Source organism: Rhizomucor pusillus, assembly GCF_041956525.1.
Source record: "Rhizomucor pusillus strain CBS 183.67 unplaced genomic scaffold VTP01scaffold_4, whole genome shotgun sequence".
NCBI lineage: Eukaryota > Fungi > Mucoromycota > Mucoromycetes > Mucorales > Lichtheimiaceae > Rhizomucor > Rhizomucor pusillus.
Window position 1 is genome coordinate 1,458,267 of NW_027192146.1, and position 15,613 is coordinate 1,473,879.

Here is a 15,613-nt window from a genome sequence, read left to right on the forward strand (position 1 = left end):
CATTTTGGAGTTTTTCTCATACCAATGGGACACGGGGATCTTCAAAGCTGTGCGCCAGACCCTTGTCAGTCAGTTACCGGCCGCCGACGATAATAGATTGCAAGAAGGGTATTCCGCGGGAACATGCAATGGTGTCTCAAAGATCCATGCATCAAAGGGCTTAATTAGAAAGGAAATAAACCCATGGAAATTAGGCAAATATGCAACAAAAACGAAGGGTTGATATATGATGGGATGGGGTGTCCACAGTAACACACTTTTTTCTTTATCCCTTTTCTAACAACAAACAATGAATGTTATAACAAACGGAGAACCACGTCGTAGTTACGACGATCGATTTGGGTATTTTAGAAACAGAAATAATCATCCTTTCGTGATATCTGACACATTAACATAATTCACTTGTAGTTCATTCTCATCAAACAGGAAAAAGAGCAGTGCGAGCACAGCCGAGTGGATAGAACAGCAATCCGGCTTTGACGACACGATGCAGCTAACTGCAGAGACCCAGCGCGCCGTTGTGGGTCAGCCTGGAAGAGGCGAGCATGGCATTGCAGATATCGGCCAGACATTCCAGTATCCATGGGAACAGCCTGAAGGCAAAGTAGCGCCTCCTCCATCTGGCAAGTACACGAGTGTGCCAAAACAGCAACAGCAGCAACCGTCACCGTTCGAGACAACACCTGGCTCCAAGGTCGCAAAGAACCGCGAGGCGCTGGAAAAGCAGCAAACTGTCCAGTCCTTGGACTCTTCGTCAAAGCGCAGCACTGAGGTCGCTACGGCTGCCGCTGCAGCTACAGGCCTCACCGCCGGTGCGTTCACGGCAGCTGGTAGTAAGGGCACTACTACCCAGCAAGGACAACAACAGAAAGCAACAACATCCTCAAAGGCAGCCGCAGCAGCGCTTCCCACTCCCAAGGCTCAGCCGTTGGCAGCGCCGCTTCCAAAAGCTGGTGTCTATGATCCGGACGCCGCTGGCAACGCGCCTGTTATCACTGGATATGACTTCGATGACCGCAGCGTCACCGCTAAACTCGCCAACCGCATCGATGCCATGGGTGGTCCAAAGGAACCTCTTGTTGACACGACAGCGTATGGAAAGCAAGCCGCTTCCCGTCCACCTCAAGAAGGTCCCCTCGCTACTGCTGCGCGTGAATCATCATCCTCCGCCGGTGGTGGTGGTGGTTCCACGGCCGGTAAAGTCGCCGGAGGAGCAGCTTTAGGCGGTGCTGGAGGCGCCGCTGTGGGTGGTATCGTCAACAAGTGCATGCAATACTTGAGAGGTGGTGAGCCCGTATCTTCTGACCAGCAGCAGCAACAGCAGCAGTTGCCCCAGCAACGAGAAACAGTGCCAGGGACAGAGCAAGATACAGGCTACGTATCGCAAGATTACTCCAGTAAGTGGCGGTCTACTAGTTTTAATGCTTAGATAAATTGTTATATTAATGGATGTCTCTAGACGTGACACCGGGTGAAACCATCCCTGCTACGAGAAAACGATCTTCCGCCCAGCAACAAGAAGAAGAAGAAGCTACAGGTATCGATGCTATTGGCAATTAGCAGTAGCAGCAGCTTTCAAAGTTTCCAAAACGGCGTGCTAACTTTAGATATTTAGGATCCAAAGGTCCTGGTATGCGAGATGAAATGCGACGGCAGAGTATTCCTGAAGCCACAGGTGTCGAGGCAGGTGAAGGTATTTTTGCCAATGGAGAGACGGCAAAAGGTACGATGAATTTAAGATTATATCTTCAAGGACGAAAGAAAAACTGACTAGAACAATGTCGTAGGCCCTGCACCCGGTAGTCGTTTGCAAGACGAGGCCGCACAGCAAAGTAGCGGCGGTGGCGGCAAGACAACAGCAGCTGCTGCTGCTACAGGTGGCGGTGTCGGTGCTGGTGTTGGTGCTGCTACTGCTGCTGGGCTAGGTGCGAGCAATGCTTCCCAGCAGCAAAAGCCGACATTTTCAGACCTCCCACCTGGTCTGAATATTTACGAGGAGGGTACACACCCGCAACTGATTTCACCCAACACCGGCACCGAGCAAGGTTTGGTGTATGACAAGGATGCAGTTGTTCGACCGTGGTCTGGCGCCAACAGCCCTGCATTCGCAGGTATGAGCAAGACTGGCGAAATCGAGAACGGGTACGACGACGGCTGGAACTCGCGCGAGCAAGGAAGCAACCGTGCACTTCGTGGCAGTCCTGTTAACCCAGAAGAAGCGGCACCTGGAGCCTGGCCTTCTAACGAGGATGAAAAACTAGGCACGACTGGTATAGCAGGAGGAGGCGTGGCAGGAGCAGCCTTGGCTTCGCGGCAGCAGCAGGAAGAGCAAGAATTTGAACAGATGGAACAGCAATATACAAGCCGGTGGGAGAAACAACCACAACAACAGCAACAGCAACAGCAACAACCGGAATGGCCACAAGAGGACCAGCAACAACAGCAGCAAAGCCAGGACCAGGAGCAGAATGTGCCTCAAGAAGGAACGCAGCAGCAACGATCGGCTGTTGCGGACGAGGTAGCAGGTGGGCCGACGTCTCAGGATGTGCATCCGACTGAGCAAGCGCCGGCACCTCCTTCCCAGCAGGCACAACAAGAGCATTTCCTAAGTTCGCATCAGCCGCAACAGCAGCAACAGCAGCAAGGAAAGCCCCAGCATCGCAAAGGTAGTCTTGGTTTGGGTTCAGCCGCAGGTGGCGCGCTAGGTGCTGCAACTGGCATGCTATTTGGCAGAAAGAAGAAATCGTCGTCTGGTGCGTCTCCCCCGGCAGCTGAGCAGCAGCAGCAGCAGGAGGAGGTCCAGCGAGAACAGCAGCAGCAGCAGCAGCAGCAGCAGCAGCAGCAGCAGCAACCGCAACAGCAAGAAAAGTCCAGAAGCCGACGATCCAGCAACGCGAGTGCTCGACGACAGACACCCAGACAGCGTCAAAGCAGCCAAGGTGCCGTGTACGCTGCCGGCACAGGCGGGCTAGGTATTGCCGCAAGTGGACCCCGGGGCGGCCGAGGTTTGTACGGTCCCGACAGCGAGTACCAGCACAGACACAAGGAATCGTTCTTCCCAGAGACTCGACGAAGCAGTGCTGGCAACGTTGACGTGAGTGGTCAGCACTTCCAGAATGTCCCAGCAGCGCAGCAGCCAGCGGCATCAGCTACTATGCCCAACGCCGCCGCACCTCTCCAACAGCAAGCAGGAGGAGCCAACACAGGCGGAGTGCCTGAAGTCTTGCAAGGTGCAATTGGCGGCGTCGCAGGTGGCGCTATCGGCAACCTAGATCAGCGCGAATCCAAGGGTAGCAAACGCCGCAGCAGTCTCAAGCAACTGTTTGGCGGTGACAGGACAAACCGCCGACAATCGTCGTCGTCGTCCTCTTGGAAGGTTCGCAGAAGACCGTCACTGCGTTTGGGAAACATGTTCACTGATCCACCGCTATGTTAGGACAACATCAACAAAATGTTTAACCGCAAATCCTGGGAAGCTGGACAACATCAACGACAGCAACAGCAACAGCAACAATTTGGCCAGCAAGAAAATATGCCCGACTTTCGCCAACGACAACTGTAAAAATTATTACAAATATTTCGATGGTTTCTTTTAAGAGAAAAAAGAAAGAAAAACACGAACGAGAATGGAAAAGATTTAATCAACTGTTTACATGTGAAAAAATGATATTTCCGGTGAAGGGTTTTCTCGAGGGGGGGGAGTGTAAAAGTGTTGTGTACAACTGTCGTTCATCGTCTCTGCCTTCTTCTTTCATAGTTTCTTTCTATCCATAACCGCAGGGTTTCTATGGGCTGAAAATATGTACATAACCTTGCGCACCTGCGACACCCGCGCAAATGGTCAAAGTTTCTTCATCAACATGCAGGCTGGTTACGTTGCTTGATGTAGGATACGTTTTTACAATGGCGCCTGTCTGTGTGTTCCACAGCTTGACCGATGAATCACCACCAGCAGTGACTAGAATAGGCGTGTCAGACATCCAGTGCATTCCAGCTATCCCCATGTCTGAATTCAGTGGGACAAGATAGTCTGCGATAGTCTCTGTAAACAATCAATGATTTAGTTATCGGACCTTCTACGACTGTGTGAACTACTACTAATACTTGCCATCATGTCGCAAAGTAAACAGATGGCGATCGGGTCTGCGAATATCCATGACAGCTACTTCGTTGAATGGATTACCGGATGCTACGTATCTTTCGCAAGGGCTCATCCGTACGAAATTCACGTCCTTGTGGCCTGTCTTTGCTTTGATGACACTGTCGAGAGATCGCACGTCGTTGATATGCACAAAACCGTCTCCCGAATCGTCGTCAAATGGGCTATGGTTCCCTGAAGCAATGTATCGTCCTTTAAAAGCCGAGAGAATATGTTACTAACGCGCAAGTTCTATTCCCTGTTCGCGCCTTACCACTTGATGAAATATCAATGTCACAGACTGCACCGCGCATTGATACGAATGCAATGGTTTCGTCCGAGGTATTTGCATCGAATGCTTGTATCTAGATTACTAGTTAGCAAGGCTTGCCAAACTCTAGAGTGTATATCTAACATATACATATCCCTTTTGCTCTCGCTCGTTGGTCGCCACGCCTGTAAAGAGATACTGCGAAGAGGGGCCGGTGCCAAATGCGAGGCATTCAACGCTTGGCTCCGGGAATCGGCCGACATCAATCTCGCATACAAGACCGTCGCCGTAATTTCCGCTTTCATGCAATTTCCATATCACCGCAGTCCCATCTTGCGATCCAGATGCCACGATATTGTCATATGTGTCTGTTCGCAGCGCCAACTGATGCACCGGGTTTTCGTGAAAGCCTGGAAAAAAGTGTCCCTCTGTGAGTATTTGCGATATAGGCTAATGTTTTGGATAATTCTTACGTACATAGCGTGGACAACAGATTGAAATTCTCAGCACACCAAACACGAGCGCTCTTGTCGTGAGAAGCCGAATAGATAAATCGTTTATCGAGTGAAACCTTAATGTCGGTCACAGTTGTCCATAAATCTGCAACAATTTTAGATTTAAGCTGGATTTTCGAAAATTCGTATCCTTACCCTGGTAGCCGTCTTGCGCAGATCCTATTTGTATCTTGTGGCCTTCCATCTGCGTGACCTTGTCGGTTTTAGATGACCACACTCGCAGGTTACCCGGCATGTTGTACTCCAACTGGCTATTGCAGGCCGAGCTAGCAAATACATTGAAACTAATTTTCAAAGTCAGGAACAACAACGAATAACAAAAATTCCAAACTGACCTTTCATTATCTACTTTTACAAGTTGGACAGCAAGCGTGTCTGCGCTTCCTCCACCAAATACTCTCTCCTGCCTCAGATCAGACCACACTGCTGTCTTTAACGCGATTGGATTCGGTCTGCCGCAAAGTCGGGCTTTGGATATCACTTCGTACTTTGTAGGCATTTGCTTTGTACCTGAAGACAAGGAATTATTAGTTTCACAAACATTTATTGTTCAACAAAATTCTCTTCTTTTTTTATCACGCACGTGTTTCCCGGGATATGATAACAGGTTTGGTATACGGATCTTTGTACTGGACCTCTCGATCCTGCCAATATCGGAAACAGTCAATGTCTCTCCGTCCTGGTAACCGAATGCTTGCGAAACTCCACAGTTCTTCGATAAACACAAACTGTCCGTCGATCTTGCGTTTCCGCGTGTGGAGTCCGTATTGATTCACAGTCTCTTCAAGAATTTTTTCCTCCCATTCTTGGAAAGGCCAATGCAACCAATCACCCACTTGAAATTCTGCCCAATCCTCCCACGTCGAGTCTCTCCAAAGTAAACCAGGGACATACGGCCGTCGATGTAATGATTGTTCGTCGACAGCTGGACTTTTTCGTTGGGCAGCAGCCCGTCGAGAACGCGTTGCTGGCTTATTTGGGTATGATAATGATGAAGAAGAGGATGTTGATGATGATTCGCTCAGCGTGGTGCTTTGCGCTATTAAAAGGCGCACGGATTCATCGTAAATGTCAATGCGTGATAATAATTCTGACAATTGAGTGTCGGAGGGTATCTTTGTCTTTACATTGCTCGGTGGCATGATATCGGGTTGCTGTTGCTGTTGCTTTTGCTTTTGTTGTAGCTGTAGTTGTACTTGGTCTGACTGATGATCCTGCTCTATCTTGACCTTTTGTCTCCCAAATTAGCCCATTGAAACGCGTATGAATTTCCTTTCTCTCACCATTGTCATTGGTTTGTCCTCTAGCGACAGTTCCGCCAGGAGCGACCAGCTTTCCTGCGCGGGAGCCGACTCGTACGTGGTATCTATCAAGGCGCGTTCCTCATCTGTCATGATAGGTGCTACTCCAAACAAACATTCAGTCGAAGACTCCGTGCATTCCGAGGACGTTTCGTCGTCGATATCGGTTACTATATGCACCATTTCGTCCTTTTCTTCGGGATCCTCTTCTTTCTTCTCCCTGATTAAACCGATCGCCTCATTCTCAAGAGAGGGGGCAGCAGGCGAAAGCGACAGTGAGATCTCGTCGAAAATACTTGCTTGAGGCTCGCGATAATCTTCTTCTTCCTCGTTGTCGTCGTTGTCAAGATTAATTGCTGTCTCCAGGGTCGATCCAGCCTCCATGAGAGACCGTCTCGCAGTAGTGGCGGTGGTGGGTGGTGAGGGAGGAGGAATCGAGGTGGTATCTTCTTCGTCATCGCTGATAACTATGGGATTCAGAGCAGAAGGTGGTTCAGGTTGCTGCTGCTGCTGAGGTGGTGGACCTGTTCGCTGCAAAGGATATAAGAGTGGAGGTATTGGTTCGGGTGGAGCTGATCGCAGTTGACTTGGAGCCAGATCGCCAAAGCCGAAAAAGTCAAAGGGTAGAAACCGCATAGCAGCGTTTGGTTGTTGCAAAGCTGAAGGCGGTGGTGGCGGTGGTGGTGGAGGCGGATAGTTACTGGTGCTTACCAACGACGTTTGGGAGTGGCGCCACCGGTACGAACGTTTTCGCTGGCGCATGATATATATGAGAGAGGGGTAGGGAGGGAGGGAGGGAAGGATGGATGGAGGAGTGTGGAATCACTGAAATTCTAGCAGCCGCGCCGCCAGTGTTTTTTCTTTTCCAGCTAGCTCTCTCTCTCATTCTGTTTCGAATTGATTGTTTTCTCCCATGTTTGGTTCCTCTGGCTTCCATGTCGCCAGCCTGCGTTGTTGAGAACGCGTCTAAAATTTTCGTGACAACCCTTCTACCCTTTATTCTTTTCTGGTCGCGCGGAATGGTATCGTGCACATCGACGCGTGCCACTAGCATGCATGCACGGAATAGAAATGGAAAAAAAAGGTAATATTTTTGGGCATAATAATTAGCGGCGACGGTGGTGGCAATGTCTGATAGGATTAGAGAAGCAATGAATCTTTTTTGCGCGACGGAACGCGAACAGACTTGGAAGGTAGTTTGCCTAACAACGCGCATTCGGCCGGATAATCGTTGAGGGTAGCATGGAATTTAAGGTGTATTGGCATATGGTTACCTTCTTTTGGTGGGGCCAGCCAATAACGCAGTCAAATTGGTCCTCCCATTTGAAGCAATTCATTTGAAAGCCCTCTCGTGAATTCTACCAAATGCTTGGATTTCCGGTGCTAAGCATTTTTTCCCTTACGCGCAAAAAATTGCTACAGAAAAACAGGAGAAGAAGTGAGGATGGGGAGTAACATCAATGGAGTGAGACATTAGATTGAAAAAATCGTTCCCTCGTCGTGTGCTCTCAATGTTCGACGCAGACGTTCTTCTCCTGGCGCTTATGGAGTAAATAAACGACCAGGGTTCTAAACAGAAGCAAGCAAAAAGATATACTACAGACAGGTTCGCCCAAAAATTCCCCGTAAGCTTTACCCGCCCGTTTGGCTCTACCAATTTTGTTATCCAAGTATGCTGTTTCCAGATAGGAGATTGTCCCGACGTAATAAGAAGGATGCAATCAATCAATGAAGAACGTTAATTGGCAGCCAATCTCATTCAAGGTCAATAATTGGATTATGACGCCATGAAGACCCTGAAGGGAATGCAAAGCTGCTGCTAATATGCTCATTTCGGCCTAGTCTAACACTTGATAAATGCACACACACATTTCCTCTCTGTCGTATGAAAAAAGAAAATACGGGATTGTATATACAAGCAAGCAAAGATTTTTTTGGCATGATCCAGCAGCCATTTACTACTACTACTACTACTATCATAGTGTTTTTGTGCGGCTTTTGCATAAGAAGATTATATAGGATGGGTGGAAGGGGTGGGGTCGGATGTCCATAACATGAGAGCTAGAGAGCGTTAAGTGAGCGAATGGATGATGAGCGGTTCTCGGCGTTCGTCGATGCGTCCGTCGAAAAGGAGAATGATAGGAGATTCGTCAACGTCCGTTGATCGCGATGCTGCCGATATGATTGTATGCGGTTTTGTGTGGATTATTGCAGTGAAGAAGAAGAAGCAAAAGAATCAAAGGGCAAAGGAACGACCAAGCGTTTTCTTGTTGTTATTGTTGTTGCAATGCAATGTCTGGTTTGTTGTGAATGTGGGTTGCTTTTCTGTTCTTGTCAATTCTTTTGTTTTCTTCTCGTTTATGCGTAGAGTGGACAATCCGATGAAGCATGCTTTGTCGAGCCACAGAGGTAGCAGATTTTCTCTGTTGCTGCATCGTGGCGGTTTGAATTTGATACAACAGCAGAGTTTGTCATACTGTTGTTGTTACTATCGCCAGTTGCTGTGCAGTGTTTCTTGTTTAGGTGGCAGCAAATCATATTGGTTCTTAGGTAGAAAAAAAAACAAGATGGTTGAGACAAGAAGGTAAAAGAGAAAAAAAGAACTTTACAGAAGGTAAAGTAGATGTTAAAAAAGTAAAAAAAAAATCTGGATGGCAAAAGAAGTAGAAAGGATGATCTTTGACAAGCAGTCTCTTTATATATGGACGTCCCGAAGAATCTGGGGGTGACAAGGAAAAAGAGAACAAAAGGGCGGAGGTGAATGGTGGGTCGAGATCGGCAACCCAGCGTGGGATATCGGGACGTTACACTCATCACTTGTCTTTTATCTCCCCCCAAATCCTCACCCGGCCGACCGTTCGAGAATTTGGGTCCAAAGAGGGGAGACACGGACCATCTCTTTTACCAACGGTAACTGGTAAACATAGCTGCAAATGTACAAAACTCAGTGAGACATTTGCTCATTTTCGGTGTTGTCGGTTTCATTGACGCACACACACAAAAAAAATCTCGACAACCAAGCTTTGCTCTCCATCCAAACCTTGCTCTCTTACATCGATGGAAGAGCAACTAAAGATGTGATTCAGAAAACAAGATGAGAAAGATCTAGGCAACGAGTCGATTGATGGGAGGATGAAGTTTTTTGCTTAATCGGGACACGATATCACCGTGCATTGCAGCAATGATTCCCGGTCCTACCCAGCCACCACGTACAAAACGCATGCTTGTCCGTTACAATGACGGGTTTGTGTAGCACTGAAGCACTCAAGTCTGGGCCATGTGGCGTGGCCGACAATATTGTAATCCTAATTGCAAAGTGACACTAGCACGAAAAACACAAAACAACGTGGCTGTTGACAGGGTAACCGATCCATCATCCATGTCCTCCAGTTCTTGACCCCTCATTCAACTACAATTTACTGCAAACTGCTGTTGCTTATTTCAATGACGACATGACATTTCTAATTACGTCGGATGCTGCTGCTATTCATATTTCTATATGCGTGCTTGCATTGGGTTGATCACAAGAATATACCAATTACACCGTTGGGCCGCCCATCGATCACTCATGGATGATGCAGCACACACATATGATAACTCATCAAACTACCAGCCGTGCTGCATCCGGCCGGAATGCACGTCCGTGGAACTCGACCTGACGTTACTGCACTTTTTCAACAATACAAAAATTATTGGGGTTTTCAAACAAACGCTAAATTAACGTAATTCGTAACCTGATTGATAAGTTTTCAATTGGTTACTCCAACATCACGCAATGTATTACTCTCCTCGGGATTCAGCAAAAGCGCAGCATCGCCGTTTGCTATTCTTACTTTTCTGCACGAAGAGCACATGCATTTTTAAGCTATTGTTGTCTATCAGTCAGTCAGTGCTGGGCAACATTGTCTGATCCTGACGATCAATATCCTCTTGACTATTCGCTTTTTTTTCTCCTCCTCCTCTCTATTGATCGGGCTTCAATGGCGGCAAACTACAACTTTGGAAGCTCGAGAAGACGCTACGAGTGGAACAACAACTATGCCGGCGGCGTGGCACCGAGAGATTTAGAGCTCGAAAAAGAATTGTTTGGCGAGGAATCTCATGTCCACACTGGAATCAATTTCAGCAAGTACGACAGCATCAAGGTCAAAGTACTTGGCGACAATCCGCCTCCAGGGCTCGACAACGTAAGCCCCAAGAAACGTTAGAACGCGACTTGCCCGAGACAGATCACTAACGATCCCCACCACGCCCACCTGTGTATAGTTTGAAAACGCGGATTTGCACCCAGTCATGAAGGAGAATATCCGGCTGGCTCGCTACACTGTCCCCACTCCAGTGCAGGTACACGAATAGATCCTTGAGCTATCTAGCAGCAGCACACGCTGCCAGTTTCTGATGGTGATATTTTCTGTCAGCGACATTCCATTTCTATTGTTACAGCAGGTCGAGACATGATGGCATGCGCGCAAACCGGTTCAGGAAAGACAGCCGCCTTTCTTGTTCCTACCTGCAGCAAATTGTTCAGCACTGCTCCTCAGATGATTGTACGCCGCGGTCAAGGCGGTATGTACAGAGCAATGCCTTTGGTCCTGATTATTGCACCTACACGCGAGCTGTCAACCCAAATCTTTGATGAAGCCCGGCGCGTAAGTCTACGAGATATGACTCGAAATAGAAATGTTTCTGACTGAATTTGCGTTTAGTTCTGCTACAGAAGTATGTTGCGACCATGGTAAGTTTTAAAAAAGTAATCTTTAAAGGTTGCTCGTAGCTGATTTAAGTGTCACAAAGCTGTGTGTATGGCGGTGCTGGTATGGCCGGTCAACGCATGGAACTTCAGAAAGGCTGTGATGTGCTTGTTGCCACTCCTGGCCGTCTCAAGGACTTTATTCAACGAGGAGAAATTACTCTCAGCAGAGTCCAATATCTTATTCTCGACGAAGCTGATCGAATGCTGGATATGGGTTTCGAGCCGGATATCAGAAATATTGTCCAGCAACAAGGTATATACACACCACACTGAATCTTTGATTTATGAGTTGTGTACTGACATGATTTATCTGCAAAAAAACAAAAAAAAAAGATCTCAACCCGAACCGTCAGACTTTGATGTACAGTGCAACTTTCCCTCGCGAGATTCAACACTTGGCACGCGACTTTTTAAAGCCAAACTACCTCTTCCTGAAGGTGGGACGTGTAGGGGGAACAACTACAGACATTACACAACGTGTCATGTGGGTCGAAGAACAAGATAAGCGTGACAAACTGCGAGAAATTTTAATGTCCCAACCACCCTGCCGTACCTTAATTTTCGTCGAGACAAAGCGCGCCGCAGACACGTAAGTGATACGACGGACGGATATGATGGTCAGATCAAACATTGCTGATGACGATGCACGATGAATGTATAGACTCGACAACTATCTGTTCACAAATAACTTTCCGAGCACATCTATCCACGGAGACCGCTCTCAAATGGAGCGCGAAGATGCGATTCTGGCATTCAAAGCTGGTACTTGCCCTATCCTCGTTGCGACCGCCGTCGTTGCCCGTGGTATTGATGTAAAGAACGTCATGCATGTTGTAAACTATGACATGACCAACAGCATTGACGAGTATATCCACCGGATCGGCCGTACCGCCCGTGTCGGCAATGCTGGTTTAGCGACATCCTTTTTCAATAGTCGAAACATGACGGTCGCCGGAAATCTCACGAAGCTGTTGCAGGAATGCAAACAACAAATTCCTGACTTCTTAAGACCATACATGGCTCAGAATCTGTAAGGCTTTCGAAGTCTTTTGTAGCCAGGGACCACTTTTAACAAAACACTTGTAGCCGTTTCGAAGACGATGAAGACGATTTGCCGCAGCACATGGGTGGGATGCAGATGCGTTCTGGTCACAATGCTAATAATTACACTCAATATGTGCAGGGCTGGTAGCTAGGTTGCTGTAGATAAAAAAGGGCAAAATATGGATTGCAGCAGTTGTCACATTAGATCCCAATCTCGCGTATTTGACAGCAATAATAACAGGGCTGCAGCAATTTGTGCTATGGTTGTACAAGTACAAAAAGTGTATACAATCGAGGGTTTTGCTCTCTCTTGCTCTATCATGAGTCATATGTAAACTTGCGTGAATCTAATTGCAATGTAACGGGACCTAATCATTGCAGGCATTAGTGTTGTGTATTGTCCGATGTTTTTCCTTTGCATACCATCGTTGGCAATATCCACAAGCATCATTGCACCAAAGACACCGTCTATCAATTTAAAATATAAGGTTCATGTCTCACTACATAAGCGGGATAAAAGTTTACCTTTGATTTTTGCGGGGTCATATGCCTTGCCCATTTTCTCCAGGAATTTCGTGTACATTGCTTTGGCATCTTCGGTCTTCATGGCCATGTGGAAATCGGGCTTATTACCTACAATGCAACATATTAGCTGACAAGTGCATAAGGATACCCTTGCTGCTGCTGCTTTCGCAAACCTTTCTGTGTCTTGCCCTGAAGTGTAAACTGCGAGACTGGGTGCAATAAAGTCAATTTCCGTCCCCCAATGACTGATCATTTTTCTCGCTTACCACACAAGACTTCGAGTCCTAGATCCTTGACACCCTTCTTCCACATGGCACCGTCCTGATCGAATACCCGGATATTGAGGATCTTGTTGATAATGTAATCCATATCCTTTTCGGTGTCGTCCGTGCCGATACCGACGAGCACGCAGACTCCTTTGCCGATCGAGCTGACAACCTTGTCGTCCACTGGAAGACTGCTGTGAGTTGATCGGTTTGCGATCGCCACCGAAATGTCGAGCATGTTTACCTGTCACGCTTGCCCGGGTGACTCTTTGCAGCACGGCTCTCATTGCTTTTTCGATCAAAAGGCGAACCAAAGGTACCGAACCGCAGCTAGTCTTCGGAGCTTCCTGGTATGAATCATTATTTGACATGACCCATCAAAATATAGTTCTATCTACATTATCTTTTCATGTAATGCAACGTTTCCATAGATACGCTGCGAGGAATAGCGTGGAGAGACACAAACTGCGATGCTATATTAGAAGAAAATCACAAGAAAAAAATTGCGAGTGGATTGAAAGTAGTTCCATGCATGATCTTGCTGTCAAATATATTCATATGCATGGAAACCGTCAATATCTCATTAAACTACTTCTTAACAGGAAGTATAGTGTTTAGCCACTGCAGTTGAGCACAATTTTCGTATCAAATGTTCCGGAAAATCAATTGAGCCGTTCTCTCGGAATCAACAGATGCTCTCGGACAGGGTGGCAGCCTTCATGAAAAGAAAAAGGATGCTGAGTCAATTTCGGTTGCCCGCCACCAACCGTCTCCGCTTTATCTTTTTTCACTCTACACACACATATACACATACCCTGAGCGCCATGGACCACGGCGTGCAACTTGCGGACGATCACGCCGTCTTCATCAATTCGACCGTCAATTCGGTTTACGAACTGATTGTCGCCATTCCCGGATCGCATCTTGTCTTGTCTTATCTGAAGAATGCCTACCAAGATGACCCATTCCGCATCTTTTTGGAACTGTTTCTCGTATTCTTTGCACTGAAATATATGCTCTCCAAAAAGTACAAACCGCAGGACAATGCTGTAAAGTTGACCGAAAAGGTATATATATCTCCAGAAAAGAAAAACGGCCAAGTCCTCGGCAAACAACAACCTCTGTTGACCGTAATTTATATATATACAGGAAATCGATGATCTTGTAGAAGAATGGAAACCGGAACCGCTTGTGCCTCCTCTCAACTCGCTCGACAAACTCAACCTGGACAAGGCGCCGGTGATCGTGGGCGCCCAGTCTGTCAAACCCAAAGTTGCCGGCTATGCCAAACCGCTCATGAACCTAGCAACATCGAATTACTTGGACTTGCAATCTTCCGAGCGCATCCGCCAAAAGGCGATCGATACATTGAAAAAGTACGGTGTCGGCTCATGCGGCCCGCCGGGTTTCTATGGCACCATCGATGTCCACATGGATCTCGAACGCGACATAGCTCAGTTTTTGGGTACCGACGAAGCGATCATTTACGCTCAGGGTTTCTCGACCATCTCGTCCGTTATTCCTGCATTTTCCAAGCGCGGCGACTTGCTTGTCGTGTAAGCATGGAATATATATATCTATAGTTGCATCGGCGTACACCTGACTGACTTTTGCGCTACACAGCGACGATGGTGTCAACTTTGCAGTCCAAAAAGGTGTACAAATATCACGCTCCAATGTTCGCTGGTTCAAGCACAATGACATGGAAGACTTGGAACGTGTCTTGGACGATATCCGAGTAGATGACATGGTGGTAAATATCAAACATTGTTGAAAAAAAAAAGATTGAAAAAGCAAATAGCTTATCTTGACACTCTTGTATAGCATAAGCGAAAATTGACACGTCGGTTCATTGTTACTGAAGGCTTGTTTGCCAACCACGGTGACATTGCTCCTCTCCCCAAGATTGTATGTGTGCCGCAAAAAACTTTGAACGAGATCTATTAGAAATGGCTTACAATCCAATGTATAGATGGAACTCAAGCGCAAGTTCAAGTATCGATTGATCCTTGACGAATCTCAGTCCATTGGTGTACTTGGCTCCCGCGGTGCTGGTTTGACCGATCTTTTCAACATTGATGTAAGTTTGATAGACAAGAAACGAAGAAAAAGGATGGCAAATGCTAAATTATTTCTTAAAGCCCAAGCAGGTTGATATGATTGTTGGTTCCATGTCTAATGCCTTGTGTGCGTCTGGAGGTTTCTGTGCTGGCAACATTCAGGTTGTAGATCACCAACGTCTATCCGGCAGCGCATATTGTTTCTCTGCTTCAATCCCTGCTATGCTAGCCGTGTCTGCTTCTGAAGCCATCAAATATATTCAGGAACGACCTCAAATGCTCCGTGACCTTGCCGAACGTGCTCGCTCATTCAGAAACATCCTGCTGCACAAATCCTTGGAAACGCTGATCGAATTGGAGTCTGGTGATTTGCACTCGCCAGCGCCCTTCTTCCATATCAGGATCAACCCTGTATTCTTGAAGAACCGCAGCCGCGATGGACACGAATTCACACGCGAAGACGAGGAACGCTTGCTGCAAGACGTTGTCGATGAATGTGGATACCAGGGTGTACTTGTAACGCGCGCAAAGTACGTGTATGACCAGGAACGCCACTGCCCTCGACCCAGCATCAAGGTCTGTGTTACCATCGGTCTGACTCGAAAGGAGAATGACAAGGCGGCGGGTATCGTAAAGTCAGCTCTTGTCAAGGTGTTTGGCAAATGGAAAAAATAAGAATAATAGTAGAGCCCTGTATATGTGTGGTGAAATACTTGTCTTATTGTTACGTTGCATTGTTG

At 47.3% G+C, this 15,613-nt stretch overlaps 6 protein-coding genes across 6 annotated transcripts; 4 read left to right on the forward strand and 2 right to left on the reverse strand.

The window, feature by feature from the left end:
- Positions 1–289: 289 nt before the first annotated feature.
- Positions 290–3,562, forward strand: VTP01DRAFT_7895 (uncharacterized protein; the record flags this gene model as incomplete). The annotated part of the gene is made up of 6 exons (XM_069386956.1): positions 290–342; positions 409–1,397; positions 1,460–1,537; positions 1,616–1,723; positions 1,788–3,376; positions 3,437–3,562. 6 exons carry the CDS (start codon positions 290–292, stop codon positions 3,560–3,562), a joined length of 2,943 nt encoding a protein of 980 aa, XP_069242360.1.
- A 223-nt stretch (positions 3,563–3,785) lies between these two features.
- On the reverse strand, positions 3,786–6,987 carry VTP01DRAFT_7896 (uncharacterized protein; the record flags this gene model as incomplete). The annotated part of the gene is made up of 9 exons (XM_069386957.1): positions 3,786–4,042; positions 4,109–4,351; positions 4,413–4,503; positions 4,560–4,819; positions 4,887–5,009; positions 5,060–5,208; positions 5,260–5,434; positions 5,508–6,153; positions 6,208–6,987. The coding sequence occupies 9 exons, from the start codon at positions 6,985–6,987 to the stop codon at positions 3,786–3,788; spliced, it is 2,724 nt and encodes a 907-aa protein (XP_069242361.1).
- Positions 6,988–8,312: 1,325 nt separating this feature from the next.
- Positions 8,313–8,813, forward strand: VTP01DRAFT_7897 (uncharacterized protein; the record flags this gene model as incomplete). The annotated part of the gene is made up of 1 exon (XM_069386958.1): positions 8,313–8,813. The coding sequence occupies one exon, from the start codon at positions 8,313–8,315 to the stop codon at positions 8,811–8,813; it is 501 nt and encodes a 166-aa protein (XP_069242362.1).
- A 1,392-nt stretch (positions 8,814–10,205) lies between these two features.
- On the forward strand, positions 10,206–12,170 carry VTP01DRAFT_7898 (uncharacterized protein; the record flags this gene model as incomplete). Its single annotated transcript, XM_069386959.1, has 8 exons — positions 10,206–10,412; positions 10,492–10,569; positions 10,644–10,874; positions 10,932–10,960; positions 11,020–11,231; positions 11,312–11,567; positions 11,640–12,008; positions 12,065–12,170. The coding sequence occupies 8 exons, from the start codon at positions 10,206–10,208 to the stop codon at positions 12,168–12,170; spliced, it is 1,488 nt and encodes a 495-aa protein (XP_069242363.1).
- Positions 12,171–12,340: 170 nt separating this feature from the next.
- VTP01DRAFT_7899 (uncharacterized protein) lies at positions 12,341–13,184 on the reverse strand (the record flags this gene model as incomplete). The annotated part of the gene is made up of 6 exons (XM_069386960.1): positions 12,341–12,390; positions 12,446–12,490; positions 12,548–12,655; positions 12,721–12,756; positions 12,814–12,996; positions 13,058–13,184. 6 exons carry the CDS (start codon positions 13,182–13,184, stop codon positions 12,341–12,343), a joined length of 549 nt encoding a protein of 182 aa, XP_069242364.1.
- Positions 13,185–13,637: 453 nt separating this feature from the next.
- Positions 13,638–15,548, forward strand: VTP01DRAFT_7900 (uncharacterized protein; the record flags this gene model as incomplete). The annotated part of the gene is made up of 6 exons (XM_069386963.1): positions 13,638–13,880; positions 13,963–14,369; positions 14,437–14,566; positions 14,638–14,721; positions 14,786–14,893; positions 14,955–15,548. 6 exons carry the CDS (start codon positions 13,638–13,640, stop codon positions 15,546–15,548), a joined length of 1,566 nt encoding a protein of 521 aa, XP_069242365.1.
- Positions 15,549–15,613: the final 65 nt, after the last annotated feature.